Source organism: Cupressus sempervirens, chromosome 3, assembly GCF_028749045.1.
Source record: "Cupressus sempervirens isolate cs-2001-9-10 chromosome 3, ASM2874904v1, whole genome shotgun sequence".
Taxonomy (NCBI): Eukaryota; Viridiplantae; Streptophyta; class Pinopsida; order Cupressales; family Cupressaceae; genus Cupressus; species Cupressus sempervirens.
In genome coordinates this window covers 134,273,999-134,296,540 of record NC_143120.1, presented here as the reverse complement: position 1 = coordinate 134,296,540, position 22,542 = coordinate 134,273,999, and the positions used below count along the sequence as shown (strand labels likewise).

General features: G+C 36.0%; 1 protein-coding gene across 4 annotated transcripts in view; it reads left to right on the top strand.

The window, feature by feature from the left end:
* LOC149565119 (3-hydroxyisobutyryl-CoA hydrolase-like protein 1, mitochondrial) overlaps positions 1-22,542 on the top strand; it is a 140,497-nt gene that overhangs the window by 34,859 nt on the left and 83,096 nt on the right. For all 4 annotated transcript variants that reach the window (XM_089818664.1, XM_089818662.1, XM_089818660.1 and 1 more), the window contains exon 7: positions 18,267-18,352. In XM_089818664.1, the coding sequence (XP_089674790.1) occupies positions 18,267-18,352 (86 nt within the window). The remainder of the gene's footprint in view (positions 1-18,266; positions 18,353-22,542) is intronic.

The window sequence follows — 22,542 nt, the reverse complement described above, 5'->3', positions numbered from 1 at the left end:
TGTTAATTTAGTTTAAAATTAATTATATATACTTTTGATCGGCTACAAGGATTTTGGCCTGACCCATAACTAGGTGAGGTCACAAATGGGAGACCTCATACCCAACATTAATGCAACTAGAGCCAAGACTCGTGAGTACACTAGCCCAGCTAGTATTCGGTGAACAGGCTTGAACGCCTATGAAACAACTAGCATGAATGCTGCAGTGTTTCACAGTCAGCCCAGCAGGGATTTGAACCTTGTTGGAACCATCAACAATGCCACAACATAACCATCAAATGCGGGATAAACCTATATATCTTTTTGGTCAGTAAAAGGCAAATGCCCGTTTATACTAATATCAAATTTATTTACAATTTTTTCCCCGTTCAAAGTGCGGGCACTAGGGGAAAAAGAATGGGGAAGAAAACCCTCAGTGTAGCCAAGGACCGAAGTCCTGTTTCAGATATACAACTGCCCAGATAGGGACTTGAAGAAGCCATACCTTCTTTTACATCTCATAATAATCCTTAACATTCAGAGTAAAGTGGGGCCTATCTTTTATCAAATTACACAACTGGCCCATTTATACAAATTAAAGAAGGTATACCCTCTATTTCATGATTGAACCTTATAAACAAGTTACAATAACAGTTTTTAAAGAAAAAAAGAGCTCTCAACAGAAGAGGAGGCCTGTGAAGCTGCTTCTGGATAGGAATAAAGGAAGTCCGATGGGCTTGTACTGAGCTTTGAAGAACCACTAATCATAATGCTGCATTAACCTGTACTAGGAAAACCATGGGCCTATAACACAAAGCAGAAGTTGAGAAACACATAGTTAGAAAGCCCATTCATCATTACATAAAGCAGACACATCCTTCATCACAAAAATGGTTGTAAACCAGTTTACTGCCATATCAGCCAGATTAGTTACAAAGGAAAAGTTAAGTTATAAAATTTTGCCATAGTCAAGTTATCCAAATTTACTTGCTTACTCATATTAAGCAAATTAGATATGGAATACCAAGTGAGCTCAGAGAAAGAGGAATCTTCCTTAGATATCACCTATGGAATTGTAATGTCCCCTCCTTCCAATTGATTATCTTAAGGTGGCACTTAGTCTATCACACACCCCAATAGGCCTAAGTCTTTATTTAAGGGGTGACTTGAGCATGGAAATGAGATAACTTATTATATTTATAAATTCCACCTCAACCCTATTTCCTTCCCCTGTCTATGTTGAGGTCCTTGCTCGCATGGTTTTTGTTGATTGTTTTCCTCCGTTCTGGCATCCGCCTCACCAACTCCTTCTGTCAGTTTGTGTAATTAAGAGATAATTTCCTCAATAAGTCAAATTGTGATATTGCTATCAGGATTTAACTGTATGATTTTGAGTCAATGAGTTTGACTCAAAATCACATAGTTAAATCCTGATAGCAATATCACAATTTGACTTGTTGTGGAAATTATCTCCTACTTATCAATTGATGAGCTTAAGGGGCTTTCTAATGAATGGTTCATAAGGCACAACACTTGGTGAAGGTTTTGCAAATGGGGTTGTAAGCTTTGGGTTTAACCATGGAGGAAACTCCATAGTTAAGCGTGCTCAGGCTAGAGTAGTATTGGGATGGGTGACCTCCCAAGAAGTCCTGGTGCTTCGTCCCTATGAGCATCACCTAGATCCAATGAGTGCTAAGTGTTCCATTTATTCTCATGAGAGGTGGATTCATGTTGAATCACCACTCATGAAACATGGGTCAATGAGTTTGACTCAAAATCACATAGTTAAACCCTGATAGCAATATCACAATTTGACTTCTTGTGGAAATTATCTCCTACTTATCAATTGATGAGCTTAAGGGGCTTTCTAATGAATGGTTCATAAGGCACAACACTTGGTGAATGTTTTGCGAATAGGGTTGCAAGCATTGGGTTTAATCATGGAGGAAACTCCGTAGTTAAGCGCGCTCAGGCTGGAGTAGTACTGGGATGGGTGACCTCCCGGGAAGTCCCGGTGCTTCACCCTGTGAGCATCACCTAGATCCAATGAGTGCTAAGTGTTCAATTTATTCTCATGAGAGATGGATTCATGGTGAATCACTACTCATGAAACATGGGTCAATGAGTTTGACTCAATATCACATAGTTAAATCCTGATAGCAATATCGTAGTTTGTGTAATGCTTGCATGAGAGGAAACTGTGAAGTGTGTAGGGATATGTTTCGGGAGAGAGCATGCTAGGCGAAAATACTGAGATTTTCTTTTGCAAGGTAATCTGATTGGTTTCAGGGAAGGACGAAATCCCTTCTCATAGGTGGAATAGGAGGTAGCCCCTATTCTGACTTCTTTCATACTCCAGGGTCATATTCATTGTGTAATCCTCGGCAGTGCCTTCTGCAGGTTGGTGAATGTGTGGAGAATATAGTGCACGTTGTGTGGAGAGTAGATTGTAGGATACATATCACCCAGGGATATAGACATCATGCAACATCACATGAGATTGCTGTGTATGGTAGTCATCCCCAACAAGTGAAATAAGGGAGTGCGTATATGTTTTTGTAATCACAATGGTGTCATGTATGCACATTCCTAATCATAGCGAAGACTGTACTCCAAGCGCATGCTACAGGAGAATGTGTACATGTTGACACAACAGTTGCATGCTACAGGATGGACTCAGAATCACATGCATGGCCTGCCGATTTCTCAAGGAGATGTTTATCTGGCTTTGCACCCGCTTGAGTATTGGACAACCTCTCCAGTTCATCATCAGAGTTATGCCACAAGACTGGTAAACTTTATCCATTCAAATAGTAGTTGGTCTTTGCAAAACGAACTCATTCATAGCTATAAGCTGTCATGTTTGCAAGTTTTGAATGATAGGGAAGGTCTCAAATACTTTAAGAGTTTTGGCACCTAGCATTTCTCAGTACTTTTTTACTGGTTATTGCTGAAACATTTTGGCATTAATGTATGTAAACTAAATGTGAATAATACCAGTATTTCCTACCTTATGGTCTGCCTTGTTCAATTGAATTCCGTTGCAAATTTTAAATTGTTACATATTAGGGGACACTCAAAATGAAAATTATATAAATTTCAGATAAGTTTCATTATAGGAGCCCTTCATAACCAGAGCACTGGAATATTAGGAAGGTACTTAAGTGCCCTGCGTAAATACAAAAAAATCAACATTCCCAGAACTAGCAATCATCATCTAGCTTCCACTGAATCCAAGAAAATGAACGAAACCCTTTATTCCTTTATGAGCTTCCCATACTCTGCCATTCACTCCATACCTATCTTGCTGATTCAGGAAGCTTTGAAATATCCATGGCAATGGAAAAATGCAGAATATTATTTGACAAGAATTAACCCACCTGAAACAGGATGCTAGTAAATTAAAATCTTAAGAGAAAAACCAAAACAACACCCATGGTCACAATATCAATTAACCATTGTGCTAATGCAAAGCAAAATGCGATTCACTAGAAATTAAATACATCAGTAGAAGTTTTTAGCATTAAACTCAAAGTCTACCCAGATAATTTAAGTATCTTTTAATAACAAAAGCCATAAGTTCTCAAAATATTAAAAGTTTTCAGACAAAAGAGCTTCCAAATTTAAACTAATTGTTGAACTGTTTCATAAAAAGGTGGGCGGGAGGGGGGGGGGGGGGGTCCATTAAACATCCCATTCCCTAAAAGCATCCTTGAGATCTGCAATGCCCACTTTAAGTGACCGTTCATGCAAAATACCTTCTTCAAAGTAGGACTCAAGCCAATCATCCTCAACAGGGTCTAGAATAGCAAAGAAGAACATATGGAAGCAGAGATTTCTCTCATAAATAACCCTATCTTCCCAAAAACCAACAGGGTCCTCTATAAAAATATCTGGATAGGTGGGTATGGGTTCCCCTGGATATACAAGAGACCATAATTCACAGCCAAAGGGATAGTAAAATAATTCCTTGTGTTAACCATAACTGTGTCCAGATCACCTAGAAGTTCTGCATGAAACAATTCCCTACATAAGCTGGCTATAAGATTCCTGTCTTCATAGATATGTTTGGCAATGACGATACACATGGTCACAATGTCAGCATTTGTCTGGAACCTATTAGCGCAATTGATGTATTGAACTCCAACTCAACGGAGCATTGCCCTCCATATTACCTTATTCCTAACAGGGACAAATTGCCTAATCCTATTTTTAGGGTTATGGGGGTGACAAAAGCCATAAGCCTATTGGGACAGCTTAACTTAGTTGGAGTGTCCATGGCCAAAACATGCCTACTGAAATCTCGCCTCCCTTTAAATAAGGAGTCCATTACAACTTTAAGCAACCAACGGAGCACTGCCCTCCATATTACCTTATTCCTAACACGGACAAATTTCCTAATCCTATCCAGGGTTATGGGGGCGACAAAAGCCATAAGCCTACTAAAATCTCGCTTCCCTTCAATTAAGGAGTCCACTACAACTTTAAAAAACCAACGGAGCACTACCCTCCATATTACCTTATTCCTAACAGGGACAAATTGCCTATTCCTACCTAGGGCCATGGGGTTAATAAAAGCCATAAGCCTGTTGGGACAACTTAACTTAATTGGAGTGTCCATAGCCAAAACATGCCTACTGAAATCTTGCCTACCTTTAAATAAGGAGTCCATTACAACTTTAAGCAACCAACCACAATAAAATTATAAATACTTTAAATGAATAATAAAGGCAAAATGATAGAACTGCATTACAATGAAAATCTCAAGTGTAAAGAGGAAAGATACTGTCAGAAAAATTAATGCCACAAAACACAAGTTGGGATTAAAGTATATAATTAATAAACAATGGTGTAATTCTTAGCAATAGTGAAGGAAAGGGGAAACTATTACACATCCAGATTAAGGAGGATAAGGGTGGGGGTAGATAATAGTTTCACTAATACCATCTGCCCCCTCATTAGCTAATTTGTCGGCAAGGCTATTGCCTTCCCTAAAAATATTATTAATAGTTGTTTCTTTAAAGACTTTAGGTGTCTCCAAGGCCTTAGAGAGTAGAGATCCTAATTTCCGACTAGGCATAGATTGTTTCCTAAGGGCATTAATAATGATGGCAGAATCCACTTCTATTTCCCACTTTTCTATTTCCATAGTCCTTCTAAAAGGGCTCAAAACTCAGCTTCGTTATTAGAAGCTATGCCAACTAGTTTAGAGCATTTTGCTATGATATCACCTTTGTAATCTTTGATACAACATCCAATACCAGCTATTCCCCGGTTTCCTCGGGAAGCCCTATCAAAGTTTATCTTGACCCGACCAATTGGGGGGTGGGGGGGTGTTCCAATACATTCTGATCTTTTCTTTTTGCTGTCTTTACCTCCCGCCCCTATGTGGGGTGGGAGTTTCAGTCTTGGCCATTTGTTCCGCATCTTACCATCCCATGAGGTCTTAGGATAAGAAATTCCGTTATGCCTGTTTAATTTGCTGTTTATAGTTTCAATAATCAAAGCTTCCATCTTTAGGATAAGCTAATCATGATTCATGCCTAGGTTTTTGAAGATTCTTCTATTCCTTTCCTTCCATATTTCGCATAATATGATGGAGGGGGTAATAATCCAAAGACCTTTGATAATGCTATCAAAATTCAATCTTGGCCATGATTGGAAAAGGTTCCTAATAGAATTGGGAAGAGAAAGTTATAAACCTATCTTTTGAAAGAACCATTTTTAGCAAGAATTAGCATAATAACAATTAAGGAGGATATGGTCTGGTTCTTCTTCTGCATTCTTACATAGAGGGCATTGACTAGGCCCTTCATAGCCTATCCTACTAAACTTATTTGATGTAAAGTTTTTTTATTTTGTAGAGCTAACCAGGAAAAGGCTTCCGCTTTAGGAATGTAAAGCATGTTGCAGCATAGAGAATGGGTAATAGCCGCCTTAGGGTGGTTCGTTAAATTAGTGAGGTAGTTATAACCATCTTCTAGGTTATATTCCCCATTTTTGGAGCCATCACAAACCAATAATCCTCTTGTTGTGAAAAGGAAATCTTCCTCTCCTTGTGGATACCATTAAGAAGATCAACCTCCTTTGGGGGGATATTGTAAATACTACAGGACTTCCATTTCCAGTGATAGCCTTCCCATAAATCTGACCATTATCATACACGATTCCCCTTTCCAATTTTCCAAGTTAACTTGTTCAGAATGATAAAACAACAGCTGCGCATGTAATTCCACAGTCTGGATCCCCTTGGGGGGTTTTTAGTTTTGAGAAAGCTTAATGGATCTCTGGAGTTCAGGTATTAATTATAAAGGACCCCTGCCCATTTCAAGTGAGGCTGCCTAATCATAGTCTAGATTAATTTAGCTCCAAGTGCCAGAACTTGATCTTTGAGATTTCTAATCCCAAAGCCTCCCTCTTCTTTGGGTCTACAGGTTTTGTTCCATGCCATTAAGGATATCCTATGTTTGTTTTCAGAACCTTGCCAAAAGAAATCTTTTCATAATATATACAGGTTATCCCTTTTTTGAACTGGCAAATTAATGGTGAAAGTTGACAAATAGGAATACTAGTAAAAACTGAATTTAGCAGAGCAATTCTCCCTACTAGGGAGAGCCACCTACCTTTCCAGGATTGAATCCTAGATTTTCCTTTATCAAGGAGTCTATCCCAAACAATGGAGATTTTCTCGCCCAATTCCAGCTAAATGCCTAAGCACTTACAAGGAAAGGTTCTAGTCTTCATATTCAGGACATTACTTATATCTTTTTGAGTACCAAGCTTTGTGTTAGAGACAAATATCTCGGACTTGGATAGTTTGATTTCCTACCTAGATGCTGACATATAACTAGAAAGGACTTTTTAAATAATTCTAACCTCCTTTACACTAGCCTCACCATACAACATAGTGTCATCGACAAATTGTTGGTAGTGGATGTTTCTTCATCATTTCATAGTTGGATTCCTTTTAATGACTAATTAGAACAATTATATCCAAATGCTTTGCCTAGAGCTTCTGACGTTAGAATGAAAAGAAAGGGAGACATTGGATCTCCTTATCTCAGACCCCTAAATGGAGAGAAGAAACCCTTAGGGAATCCATTGCCCAAAACTGCAGTCTTGGGTGTAGAAATACATTCGAATATCAAGTTAATCGAAGTCTTAGCAAAATCAAAGGCTTGTAGGCATTTGCATAGAAACCTCCAGTCCACCTTATCACAGGCCTTAATTACATCCAATTTGATTAACACACCTGTATATCCATTTTTCTGAAGGGAGTGAATTGTTTCTTGAGCAATAAATATCCCATCATAAATTGACCTCCCTGGAACAAAGCCAGTTTGTTTCTCACTGATTAGGAGTGGAAGAAGTTTTTGAATACGATTGGCTAAAGTTTTAGATAGTAACTTGTCAAGTGTATTACATAAAGTATTTGGTCGATAATCCTTAAAACTCTCAATAGAATCCTGCTTTGGGATCAAAGCTAGAAAATTATGGTTTACCTCCTTAAGGAGGCTGCCTGAATTCCTAACACCTTCCAAAGCTTCAGTAGCCTCACCCCCTAGGAACTGCCTGAATTGTTGAAAGAAACAAGCTGGGAATCCATTAGGTCTAGGGGATTTGTTAGGATGCATTTGAAAGAGAGCTGCAGTAATCTCTTGGAGAATTTTCTTAGAAGAATATTGTTATGATCTTCAGAGATAATTTGGTTATATTTTTAAGAAAGGAAGATTGGTTAAAGAGAGATGATCTTTCAATGTTACTTAGCATATTTTCAAAGAAAGGGACTGCTCCTTCTAATGCTATTTTAGATGGATTATCCATATAGCCTACTTCACTATTTTGATCTTAGAAATGTTATTTACTGACCTCCTTAATTTTGTACTATTATGAAAGAATTTTGAATTCCTATTGCCTTCCTTCAACCAAGTTTCTAATGATTTTTGGTGCCAGAACATTTCCTCTTTCATCGGGATGTCATCCAGTTTTAGCCTAAGGCTTTTTTCTCGAAGATAACGGCTTTCATCCATACCCTGTTTCATTTACTTCTGCATTGACCTTTACCAGTTCAACCTCGGTTTCTGCCTTGGGATAAAATAATGTTCCCAAACTGATTTTTACTCCATTAGATGAGGTTTTGCTTGATAATTTTTACTTTCTGGACTACCTTGTACATTTGGAACCAGGTAGTTCCACATTTATCCAGCAATGTTCTAACGTACTAATCAATGACTCATCTTTGAACCACATTTGTTCAAATTTAAAGAGATTCCTGTATGGTGTTGCATCCAATTCCATCCTTCGAAGAAATGGATAATGATCAGAATCAGAAAAAGTGAGGGTTTTAGGATCAAAGTAGGATACCGAGTTAGGGATATTGCCTCAAGTAAAGAACCTATCAAGCTTTTCAGCAATCTGACCGAAACCCTGTCTTCTATTGTTCCAAGTGAATGAATTATCTGTAGAGGCAACTTCCAACCAATCAAAGCAACTAATCCAATTGTTAAAGTCCAATAAAGCTTGAGATAATTTAGAAAATCCCCCCTTTTCTCAAATGGAGAGACTATGGCATTAAAATCTCCCCCTATAATGCAGAAAGAATGAAGAGACTGAAGATAACGTTCTATTTCTAATTAGAGGCATCTTTAATCAGCATTGGACGTAGGCCCATATAAATTGAGTAAAAAGATTTCTAAATTTGAGTTGGAACATATAACATGAGGGCTAATCCAATTCTTCTCAATATACAGAGGGTTAAGAGTAACATTATGAGGTTTCCAGATGATAGCTAGCCCTCCAAAGTCTCCCGCGGTCGGGCTACCCATAATTTCTCTCAAAACCAGTTTCTTTTTAAAGGTTAATACATCCACTTGATTCATTTTAGTTTCCTGAATAAGAATGATATTTGGTTTATAATTACTTAGACAACACTTCAATAAGTGTTGCTTGTTAGGGGCATTGAGGCCCCTAACATTCCAAGTTAAGATCTTCATTTCTCCTTGGAAGGAACTTCCCTTTCCCTACATCAAATAAATTAGTTAATTTGGTTTGCCCCTCAACTTTTGCATCTTGATATCTAAGCTCATTCATGGATTTCCTGCGTCTTTTTTTTGAAATTCTGTTTAAATTAGGGGCAATCAATGCTTCCTCAGATTGTTCAATACCTCTAAGGTTATCCAATACAACTATTTGGATTAGTTCATTCTCGAGATCATCCATAGTATATCCTTTTCCCCCTAGTTCCAAAAGCTTCCTTGACAACTTCCTCAATAAAAGTATAAATTAAATCCATTGTAAGCTCATCACAGAAGGCATCTCTTTCCTCTTGGCTCAATCCTAGGCTGAGGGCTTTAGCACCACTCAAGGAGCTTGACTTACCCTTTGATGTTTAAAGTGGAAGAACCTCTTGAGGGAGGAGTAGGGGGATCTGGAGGATCTAACTCTTGAGGTTGGGGTGAGGTGACCCTAATGCTGTCTTCTTGACCACCTTCGTCATCTAGGGCTATACTTAAATCCGGATTGAGAATATTTGCCACAGGGGATGAATTTTGTCCATCTCTTAAGGTTGAGGAAGGAGTTGAAGGGACCACCTTCTTTTGCCCCTAGAGCTTCAATAATTTCCCCTTCCTCAATAATAGGTTCTATAATACATTGAGTGTCATCAACATGGGGGTTTTCTCCATCGGTGATGATAAACCCCCGCCCTGAGGATTGAAGGTAATGTTGATATCAAAGTTAGGGTCTAAATGACTTGAAAGATTTAAGATCAAGATCCTTAATTTTTTTTGCTTTTCCCACATAGAGGGGGTTGCCACACAAGATTTCCTGATAGCTTAATGATTGAATTGTAATTAATCAAACAGAGCTAAATTTAGTCTTAGATAATTCCATCTCTACTAACATTTTCACATTTGTGGAAGAGAGAAATCCCTCTTCTAACCCACTATATCGACCTATAGAATTCCCAATTCAACATAGAATGTCGCTCTATAAGAGTTCCACCGAAGATTTCTAAAAAGAATCCATTTGAAAACTTTTACATTATTAAAGGATTGAGGATCAAAATTAGGATCCCATTTATAAATTTGAAGTGATATTCTCCAAAAAAAAATAGGGTTACTGTAGAGCAATTTCTTTCTAAGATCTATAGTGTCTTACAGTTGAAAAATAGAACATTGTTGCTAAGAGTAGAGATACTTACCTAGGCACCTAGAGATGACACCAACGAATCTCTTGCTAGGGCTCTCGACGGATCCTCTTTGCACCATCTTGCAAACAAGCCATTAGATTTACACTAGTCCCAAAGACCATCAATATAAATATTGTTGAGGATAAGAGTTCAGAGGATCCTTTGATGCGGGGGCAAGGGTTTTTGGACCTAATAGGCAGAGAGGCATTAGCCATTGCAGTAGGATTTGAGGGAGAGGAAATGTCGTGACGAACCATGTTAGAGATTAGACTTGAGGGAGGGATTTGAGACGAAGGGGTAAGCTTTGGAACCCTAGGGGGACCAAAAGGGATCACATTTGCTCCAATTGAGATGTACTAATAGGAAGAACCCACATCATGTTGTTTTTCCTTTGAAGGTTTACATTATCTTGATCCATAGGGTTTCTCAAATTCTCCATTTGTCTTCTTCCTTTGTCTAGTTTCCTTCTCTTCGGGTTAGGCTCATGGTTATCCTGTCCCGAATTAGGGTTTTGAATCACAAATGCCGCTAGTCTCTTCGTTGAAGTTGATAAGTCCATTAACGGAGAGAAGGACTTCCTAGTTGGAACCATGACATGAGAACCCTTATTTAAAGATCCTGCAGAGTTCAATGGAGTAACCTTAAACGAAGGAGCTGAAGAGACTGCGGGCTGAAAGCAAGCAGGCCGAGGAGGTCGAAAATGTGCAAAACCTTTTCTTTTGCGAGCCATTGTTTACCTGGAACTCTTTTTTGCAGGATGAACCTCTATTAATAATTGCATATTAATATTAATATTATTCATTATTTTGTTAAATTAAATATAATAAAATTAATATTAAATTTTAATATTTAATATTTTTTTTTTAGAGATTTATTGTTATATATTTTCAAGGTCATTGGGAGACGAGGAGACTTGGAGGTCTTTGGTACTGGTATTGGTACCAATATGACAAGCTTTCAAAAATAGGAGATAGTGGTACTTGGAGATGGCAATTTTTTTTTTAATAGTTTAAAGAGTCTAATACTAAGTACAAAATTTGAAAATAGTAATACTTTAAAACTAAAAGACTAAAGTAAATAATAATATTAATGTCACATTAATATAGAGTCAAATATTTCAAAACTCACATAATCACAATATTGTATCTCATTGGTCTTAATTTTTGTAGTAAAAGCATTAAAATGAGGGCTAAAACATATTAAATTTTTTAATATTATATTTTACATTTATACCTTATTAGGAGACTTCACTTTTTGGATTAGGAGACTAGGAGACTTCGTGATGAAGTATCCAACCTTTTTTGAGGTCTCTGGAGACGCAAAAAGTCTCCGAAACGCGTCTCCGTCTCTGAGATGCGACTTTTAGGGGGGAGACGGGTCTCCCCTTAACCATGCATATTTTTAACATTATTTATAATTTTATTATATATTAATATTATATTATATTAATATTTTATAAAGCTAAGAATACAAATATTAAAATCTATATATATTGGCCTTTAATATTCTTGTTTTTAGATTATATTTATAGTTTTTTTCCTCTACCGATGAACTTGAGATGAACCTTGTTAATGTTTGGTAGCTTTAGTTGGGTAAACCCATGAGACTAAACTATATGTATATATAGTTACATAATTAAATTTTATATTAATTAAATAATAATGAATACACATGTCCCATCTCTCCATGTGTTTTCCACAATATAAGAGAGATAACTACTCTTGGAAAATATATACTAAAGAGACAATGCTAATACAATTTTTTTTGCAATGATTGTGATAAAACAACATGGTATGAGAGCCATGCTGGGAGGAAATTTGTCATTCCTTACAAATTGGTAGATGACGAAACAATGTTTCTAAGTATGAGTATGGTTTGGAGGGAGATGGGAGGCACGATCTGAGAAAAATTAATAGAGGTGATTTAGTCTTTCTGGTGCATTTACCAGAAAAAGACAAGAATGACTGTACATTGGCAGCGAAATAATAGAAATGACATAGAATATATGAATTATGACATTGCCTAACAATATGTTATGCAACATATTGTGTTTATCAAAGCTTGAATGAGGGACTTTGTTCAACACTGAGAAAAATGACAAAGTTTGAATACCTACCATCATGCAATTTTACTTACAAACTAGATGAAGGCAAGAGTGACACTAAAGACAATTATCGATATATTGACAAAACATTCGAGCATGTCTATTTGGTATGGCTTGTGCATAGAATTGGGAAGCGAAGACAAGGTGGGTGAAATTTTTGACAAAATATGTCTATTCTCATTGAAAAGAAACTGATTTTGGGATATACACAAATCAATATGTGGATTAGGTTTGAGAAACTTTCAAGAAGTTGAAATGGACGTGTGTGAATCCAAAGCCCTTCCCAACTTTGGGAAATTGAAAATTCAAAACAATGAATAAAGGATCAAACCCTCAGACATACAATGCATGGAAGTCAAGCCTTAACAATTATATTATCGCTGAAAATCAAAGATGTCAAGTTGCATGGTAGAAGGGTGGTGAAACATCATCAGTGTATTCACTTAGATCATTCACCGATTTCTTGTAAGTGGGGTTGCACCAATAGTTGGTAAGGGGAAAAAAAGGGACCCATACATGTAAGGGAACATATATGGAACGTAGATAAAGTCCAAACAAGGTGGACCCCCCGTTAACTCTACAGATTGACACCAATCTTCATCCTCCACATGGAAAGAGGAAGTATTGGCCGCAAACAACAATAATCCTCCATGTGGAAATGGGATCAAATATATATTGTTGTGCACATTCATTGGTGGCTCTAATGAATGAAGCAAATTTCTAAATAGTGACATGGGTGTGCTAAGGGAACATCCTAATAAACATTCATCCCTTTAAATGTAGAATAAGTCATGGTGTATGAAGTGATTGATAGTAGGATACATGGAACGAGCTTCAAGGTGGGGAGTCATCGGACCCCACAAGAATAATGTGAGAGATTTAACAAGTGTGTGCAAAATATAGAAGTAAGTGGGGCAATCATAGGACTCGACTTGACAAGGTAAAAGAAGGTCTAATATGTTATTTCAATAATATATTAATATTGTACTAGTAGTGAGATCTTCACTATACAATGTTCATAATTATTTATTAATTCATTTATATATGTATATATATAGATAGATGTATATTCATTTATATTTATTAGTTGTAGATATATGGTGGTTATATATGTATATAAAGTAACAATATATGAAAACATAGATGAAAGATATATAATTAGAAGATTGTATATATATATGTTCAAAGTATATATTTAAATTAGATCTTTATCTATATTAAATTCAAATGATCATATATCGTTATGCAGAATTATCCTTGAGTATTATGTTAGTCTCTCGTATTCTTTTATTTAAATATGTACTATAAGAGCTATTTGCCTTTATCTTTTCCGAGGATGCTCTTGCAGGAAAAGGAGGATTAATATCAGATTCAAAGGGAGTTTGACACTCCATTAGACACATCATTGGATGAGCAACTTAAATGATTGATATTCAGAGGGAGTTTTAAAGTCCATGTGTGTGACTATATGATTTTAATGGGCCTAACCCTTGTGTACATCATGAGGAAGTGATGACTTCCAAGTGATTATCACTTGTATTTGTAGAAGTTATTAGAATGTGATGATCTTGCAATAACTTAAAATCATGATATACATTTCATGTAAATGTTGAAACAGATCATGATAAATTATATCTTGTAAATCAACAACTAAGTGTTAGATGTCATTCACTTGACGGTCTGTGAGTTGTTTGTGAATATCATATGTTGATATTTTGTGGGCCATTACCTTGGCAATAGAGAGTATTATGCTAAATTAAAGGACTCAAGAAAATCTATATATAAAAGTGACACATGTTGCTGTATAAAATAATAAAGGTTTTTTTGAGTGTATGTTCAAGATTTTGGGATGGTGGAACTTGGGAATGGCAAAAGTTGCCAAACTTTCGGGATCAAAAGGGTTTGACAAGGTGTCAACTATTTAAGCAACTTAAACAAACAAAAAGAGTTAAACTGACAACCTTCATGCTTTTAATTTTTGAGGGGGTTTTAGCATTTTTTTTCTCTTTAATGTTTACCTTTTTCCTATTTTATGCAACCAAATAGAGAAAGCTGCTTTAATTTGGAAAAAATGTGACATTGCTAGCTGGTGCCAAAATTCTTGGAATGTTCTTGGCGACATCAAATGAACACTAGGGGATGTGTACTAGTGGAATGCATATATAAATTTTAATAGGTTTTTAAATTTATAAAGTGTCAACTGCAAAGAAAACCTGAAGGCATGTAGCATGCCAATTCCATGCATTTGCCAAAAGATAACATCCCACTAGGCTTATAAAAAAAAATGGAAAGAATGATGCTCTTTTTGTAAGATTGTCTCTTCAGTCAAAGAATTTTTAAAGTGAAAGAATTTTTATAAGGGATGATATGCTGCAGCTTTTGGATTCTTCACTTGCTGATTTGTTCATGTTTTTCCCAACAATCCTAGCTACAACTTCAATGATGATTTGATTATAGCTTGAGGATTTTGATGACTATGGATTTCCCTTCCATTAGGCTTGTAAATTTAGAACACTTTCGGTTAAGATTGCTCATATCGTAAAATTGATGCCCTTTGAATGGTTTATTGTATTGTTTTAAGACCTGGACTTGCCTTGGACTCGCTAGCTTATTTTTGCCTCAGAGTCGGACTTGGTGTCTAGACTCGGTAGAAACTCGACAAGGACTTGGGAAATCGAAAAATCCAAGAAATTCAAAGATTTTAAGCATTTAAAACTTTTTTCATGCATCATGTAATCAATTAGCATTGAAAAGACACAATAGTTGAGATAAATATAATCAACTTTTCAGACATATAAAAGTTTACATTGATCGTATAAGTATAAATGCTAATTTTTGAAGGAAATAAGTTAAACAAAATTATACATTTGAAATATAATTAGTGTCATTGTCAAATTTCTACAATATTCATGGAATATAGAATCCATGGAATCAAAAGTTCAAAACATATATCAAAATAAAGGCTAGAGCTAGAAGACTAAGGCTTAAAGTAGCCTATATCAGTGACCAACTGATCCTGCAACTTTCCTATATGTTTGCCTAAGATAGGTTATGGAAGATTCCGCAACCATTTCTCTTCTTGTGTCTGAGGGCCAGTCTTAGTGGTAACTACATCATCATTGTCATCTTCATCATCCTTGTCCTCCTCAAATCCCTCATTCTCAGCCTTAGAGTCCTCTATTGAGTCTCATCGTGCACTAGTCTCCACCTCTTACATTGCCATTGCCTTTGCCTCTCGATCCTCTTGATCAACCTATTCCAAGTCTTCATTATTGAAGACAGGATAATCAATCTCAGTGTTCCACTCAGCATGTAGATGAACCTCCTCTAAAATTATAGATGTGTTTGTTAGTGCCCAAGATGTGTTTGTGATTGGGGCGAAGGTTTTAATGAACAAACACAAGGTCATTCACCCTTTTCACTACAATATATCATTAAAATAACATCTACAATAATGAAAATTAAACACTAGGGCTTCTTACTTTTCAAGTTTTCCATCAACATAAATTGAAACAAAACTAGAACAAATGTAAACAAAATGGAAATATGAATGTCCAAAATTTAGGAAATAACACAAAAAATATAACTCACCCCTTTAAAATTGCTCCAAAAATGAAGAAATGCACTTCAAATTTATAACGACCTCCTTTAAATGCTTCTTTTAGCTCCTCTCAATGTGTGAATGCAAACTAAAAACTTGCATAAACAATCAACAATTAATATATTGAGAGCCAATTGATCGATTGGTCTATTTTCTAACACTCGAATATTCTTCTCTCAATCCTTTTTTGTCTCTTCCTCGTCTTTGCAAATGAAGGAATGACACTTTTACATTATAGAGAAGCCAATAAAGATAAGTAGTCTAATGTTTTTTTTGCCTTTTAGTGATTGATTGTTGTGGTAGAGTCTAGGCCACGAGACACGGTGAGTCAACTAGTCATCGTCATGACTTGTCCGAGTCACAGTCTAGAGGCAGAAAGACTTTGGAGGCTTGGCTTTGCTCCAGCCTCATAAAATCCTGTATCTATGGTTTAATGTATATAGAGATCCATTTAGAGGGATTTGAAATTACTGAAGTTGATTGTATTTATAATGGCATAAAATTTACACCCCCATGTAAAGGCCATTTGCACACTTTGCTCCTTTTAGTCCAAGACACAATTTCATCATCTTAAAGTGTTCATACCACTTGCCAACCCATTATTAGCCAAAATTACATGTAAGAAATTCCTGGGGGCCAAAGACACGTGTGGTGTACTTGCATCTGTGAATCTGAAGACGTGCAAAGATTCATTTGATCATTATAAACCTACCACCCTGTGTTTGTAATATCCAAAATGATGGCATTCCCTGTGCGGATCCCATATGGGTTTGTTAAAAACTCCTCTTGCATGCCATTTTCCCTCTCTCTCAACACTCATTTGAATTCTCAAGCCTCCATACTCACAATTTTCTCTTACAGATAACCATCTACATCTATTTTTCATCTCAATCTCCACTTTGTTGCATGCTTTTCACCATTGTTGTACTCTCAAACTCATTCACACAGCTTCATCTCGCATTGGGGGAACCTTTTTTGTACTTCTTGGGGAGTCTTCTACTTCCCTACTCTCGTCTTTGAGGCATCTTTTATATCCGTTATTATCATTATCACTAGTATTTTCTAGTTATCTATCATCAAATATCGTGTCTATTTGGTCGTCCGTGGAGATGAAGACACCAAAATGGGGGTTTAACTGAGGTAAATTCTTTCTTTGTACGTGTGTAGGTTTTGTGGACTTAGAATCAACCCTCTCAATCAACCATGTAGTCCAGGTTTCAAGTTTCCTTTCCATTATCTTTTCATCTCATGTGATATAAATTCATATATCTTAGAATAAAATCTATTTACTTGTTGTATTCCCTTCATTCTAGTATTTAGAATAATTTCCTTTTCATTATGGTGTTGTTGTTGTTGGTGCTTTATAGCCGTTCTTGTATGAAGGCTTTGTCCTCGTTGATTTTCAATGAAGTCGACGACCTTACTACTCGGTTCATACAGGACACCAATGCGCTGTGCTACCATCTCTCAGATGCACTGTAGTCCTCTAGACTCACATATCTGTCTGTGCCAGTGATCAGAGCAGTCATATATGTCCAATAGTGGCCTAAATACATATTGACACACTTAAAGACATATGAGAACCCTACTCATTCTCATTTAAAAGTATAAATTGTTGATCAATTAACCTTCATATAATTGGCATAATTCAAATCACTTTATTACACCATTGGTTGATTGACGACACACCCACACACATTCTTATTTGACCACTTGAAATTCTAGACCAACTCTCCAATCCAGGAATCTACTTACATCTTAGTGTCGGATCTTCTCAGCACTCCTAGCCGGCTAAGTGAGGTGGTTAGAAGAGAATCGTGTATCCCTTGAGACTTTAACCCTGCTCCATGGTATCATATTTCATAATCTTTCTCGAATTCATTTTTCATGCTTGCTACAAATTTTATTGTTTAAATTTATTTTTCATAATTTTATTAGATGCTCAATTAAGGTTTACTGCAGAACTCATCTTATTTTTTCGTTTTCCACTTATATTGATATTTTCTGCAGAACAATCCAGTGAGATTCCATTGTTAAATTTTTATTGTACAAGGTATAGGTTTAATAAGGTTTCCTGTTGTATAACTTGTCCAAGGTGCTAACTCCAGGGACATAAGGATGATTACTTGGCATATATCTGCAATATTTGCATGAGTTTTATTGCATGCTATGTAAATAGTCCATTACAGACCTTTTATAAGGAAATTATCACATTTTGTCATTTAAGATACCGCCTTTATATTTACCATTGAAATGAAATAACTAATGCATTACTGGTTTTGGTCATTCTTTTCTGTAAACCTTTTCATAATACATTGACCACCTTTGCAGTTTTGAGTTATAACGTGAACTATGCTCCTAAGATAGTATTGATTGTTGAACTTTTTGTGCAGGGGAGTACTTGGCTCTAACTGGAGAGCGACTGAATGGAGCAGAAATGCTTGCTGCTGGTCTTGCAACACATTTTACAGTTAGCACGGTGTGTCTTGGTTTAGTATGTGCATATTTATAATAATATATTTAATGTGTTTGTTGTTAAATTAATTAGCTAGGGGAATGTGTATAGGCTTCTAGCAGAGAAACTAAAACACGATTATGAAAACACTGTCTCAAATTGGAAGTAGAGCCAACATCCATGAGCTAAGAAAATCCCCCGCACACCATGTAATTATCTTCCATTAGATAGAATTGAATAAGAACCATGCAGCTTTTCAAAGATGCAAGATTTGCAATAGAGATAAACAAAGACCAGTTGATGCAGTACAGAAAGCCACCTACAGTGCCAAAAAGAGGCCAATCACACCACCAATCACTTGTGAATCCTTTAATTACCAACCTTGGGGGTTGAACCATCTTTGCTCTCTGATAATTCCTCAACAATATTAACTCTGGGTAGAGCCAATTGTTCTAAGCGTTGATGTGCACACCATATATAACCTTCTATTGTTCCCCCGTATGAACTGAATGATCATAGAGCATTCACAGGGTATGGTCCTGTTGTGACATTTCCATACCACCAAACCATTGCAAATGGGGACCCTCTCTTTGAGCTCCTAGTTGTTAGGCTTTGGTAGTAAAGTTGGTATTTCAAAGCTTAAAAGGGTTGATGAGTGGTTAAGCAATCAAGTTGACTAGTTCCAATTTAAAGTCTTTTGAGGTTGTGTTGTAGTGGGTAGAGTAGGAAATCCTAAGTGTATTAATATTTTGTCTAGTGGAATAATCCAAAATAATTATAAAGGACTATTTTATGCATAAGGTGTTAGTATCAAGGAACACTGAGGATGGGGAGGGGGTTGAATCAGTGTTCTACAACTTTTTGCTTTATCAAATTGTTTTCTTAACCATAAACCAAGAGTAATGAAAAGTAAACAACTAAAACATAAAGAAAAAATCCACAACATCATGACACCATGATTTTTATCTTGAAAGCCTTGTTGAGGGAAAAAAACCACGTTGAGGATGGAACCTACATATATTTACTCTTTTAGAATTAATACCTTGTTAAAGGATTTAGTACAAAAGGAATGGACATGCATTCAGGCACTGCCTAGAGCTCACTGCTCAGATTACAAGAAGGGAAGACACATTGCCTTACAAAATAAATATGGACTATAATCCAAAGAGTGAACTGGAAGATGCATCTACATATGCCAAGAGAGTTCTATGTAGGTACATATTCTGATCATGCTCCAAAACTCTGCTATATTGATCAGCTAACTGTTGTATTCTGATCCTTGACACAACCAACATACATATCCACTGTCATATTATCATTACTAACCATCGACACTACAAATCTATATTATGATAATAGATAGTTTCTATTATCTCTGTTTATTATCTAATGATTATCTATTGTAATCTTTTGTAAATATTAGAATGTTTCTAATATTTAGTTTTTTGTTTCTAGAATAGAATATTTGTATTTTTTAGTTAGCTGTAGACAACTGTTAGTTTTCTCTTAGCTAAAATAGAATGTTTCTATTCTTTATGATTGTTTTTTAAGGAAACATAGTTCAGTCTCTTGAATAAATTGATCTCTTGATCAATGTTAATAACAAACAAATATTTTCCAATTACTTCGTAATATAGTATTAGAACCAATACTCTAAATGGTTAAAAAAATAAATATAATTTCTTGGTTGAAATTATTTGCCTTTTATTTTCGAAATTATTTACATTCATATTTGCTTCCAACTCTCTTTATAATCCTACAAGGGTTTCCATACTGAGAGATCTGAATTTGTCGACTTTTGGTTCAGTTCTGCAACCCATTTCTATCTAGATCCGTCAGTTTTTACTGCACATTTGTGCCATTTTGTGATTTTTTTGCAGCAAGGCCGTTTTTGTTCAAAACTCTAATTTTTTGTATTGAATCAATTTTTATTTTTTTAAAGATTCTTGGTGGGTTTTTTGAGATCTCAACTGGGTTGTCTGTTTTTTCTAGGTGCCTTAATTTTTTTGCCTCTATTTTTGAGCCAGCTAATCAAGAAATTGACAATATACTCTTTTTGGGTTTTTTGAGCTCTCTTCTGGGTCATCCTTAAAATTTTTTAGGTCTTCTGTTTTTTTGCCTTGAAGAACGTGCCTTCACAGATACTCACGCTTTTCCATTGGAAAACATGCTATGGCATCTCTGACTAATATTTTGCTCGAGGAAAATTAGAAGTTCAATGGTTGCAATTATGGCACGTGGAAACAGTTATAAGGTAGTTTTGGTTCACAACAATTTGCTCAGCAAAGGTCCTTTGCTCCCATCTTTAGAAGGCTCCAAGAAAAAGAACATTCAATGCAACTGTTGCCACAAGTATGGGCACCAGAAGGTTGAATGTCGGAAGTGCTTAGCTGCCCTATCTAAACAATCTAGTTCGCAGCCCACAGCGAACAGTGCGGAGCACACTGAGCAGACAAAATCTGCCTTTTAAGCTTTTTGACAGCTTTGTGCTTTGGATAGATTAACTGTTAAGCGATTTTCCATTATCTCTATTTAGTATCTAATGGTTATCTATTGTAATCTTCTGTAAATATTAGAATGTTTCTAATATTTAGTTTTTTGTTTATAGAATAGAATGTTTTTATTCTTTACATAGCTGTAAATAACTGTTAATTTTCTCTTAGCTAGAATAGAATGTTTCAATTCTTTACGATTGTTTCTTAAGGAAACATCATTCAGTCTCTTGTATAAATTGATCTCTTGATCATTGTTAAATTGTTAATAACAAGCAAATATTTTTCAATTACTTCGTAATAATCTACTCAAAGACTCGATCTTATGATCTTATATGCCAAGTTACAAAACAATAGCTTCATTGGTCAACCTCAAGAACAAAATTCATAACGTGTAGAATGTCGGCCAAATCTACACACAAAACTTGTTCCTAACCTCAATCGTCACCATGGATCTCTTCTACTAAGTTGACTCTACCATCTCACCCTCCAAAATAATCAATATCATCGATTGGTCAGGATAACTGATTGATTTGCCAACTCACTGTGGCTATTCATATATCTACGCTGGAAAACGGATACTCAAAATGCCATAACTCAAGTATCTGACATCATCAACTGTTGCAAAGTGGGAATAAGGTAGTATACACCTCCATGAAGCTCCCCCTAGGTTTTATGACCAAAACTCCATTGTACTTGTCCATACCGAGGCATTTACTGTTACCTGTTCACTTTTCTTGTTCTGCCATACTTTACCAACTTTGCAATCTGACCTTTGGTAACTTCCAAATATGACAAGTGACCCTCTGAATCATGTATGGTTGCCATCAATGACAACATACAAGCCATCAAGAACAATGTCTCTTGCCAACATAAGGGCCTAAAAAGCCTTATAAAATAGAATTGCCCCACTTAAAATGATGAAAATCTGGACAAGGCATGAATTCTCCTTTTAAAATACATAAAATCCAGACAATGAATGAATTTCCCCTCTTAAAATGATGAAGGTACAGACAAGGCATGGATTTCTCCGCTTGAAATGGTCAAAATCCAGAGAAGGCTTGAATTTCCCCACCTAAAATGATGAAAGTCCGGACAAGACATGAATTTCTCCACTTGAAATGATTAAAATCTAGACAAGGCATGAATTTCTCCTCTTGAAATGGTGAAAATCCAGACAGGGCATGAATTTGTGAACTTGTGAGGCCTTTGCCATAAAAGAAATCTAATTGTTGGAGGTTTAATCTAGACATGGGCCGATTTTCCCTTCTAGATGCCAAGAGCAAGGAATAAAACTTAAAGAGTCCAGATGTAGGATGATTCTGCCCTTGGGCTTACAGACAAATTTTGAGTCCCCAAATCAGGAATATTCCAACAAAGCATGAATTAATCCTGACATGGGTCAATTTTCCCATGAGGATACTTGAACAAAATCTTTGCAAGTGTGAGATTGGATTTATACCTACATGGGTCTATTTTCCTCACTTGTGGGCAATTGAAGATAATTCCAATCCCCTATTGGCGAGGGTAAAGGGTCATCTTAATTCCAATCCCTGCCTATATTCATTTTTCCTTGGAGGTTTTAAATTCAAAATTATTTAAATATATGGGAAATAAATTAAGTACATCTTAACACAAACTTCAAGGTGATGTTTTTTTAGTCCCATATTGCTTGTTTGAGTGAAACTCCAACAAATATCTACTTTAAATGGCAAGTGGCAT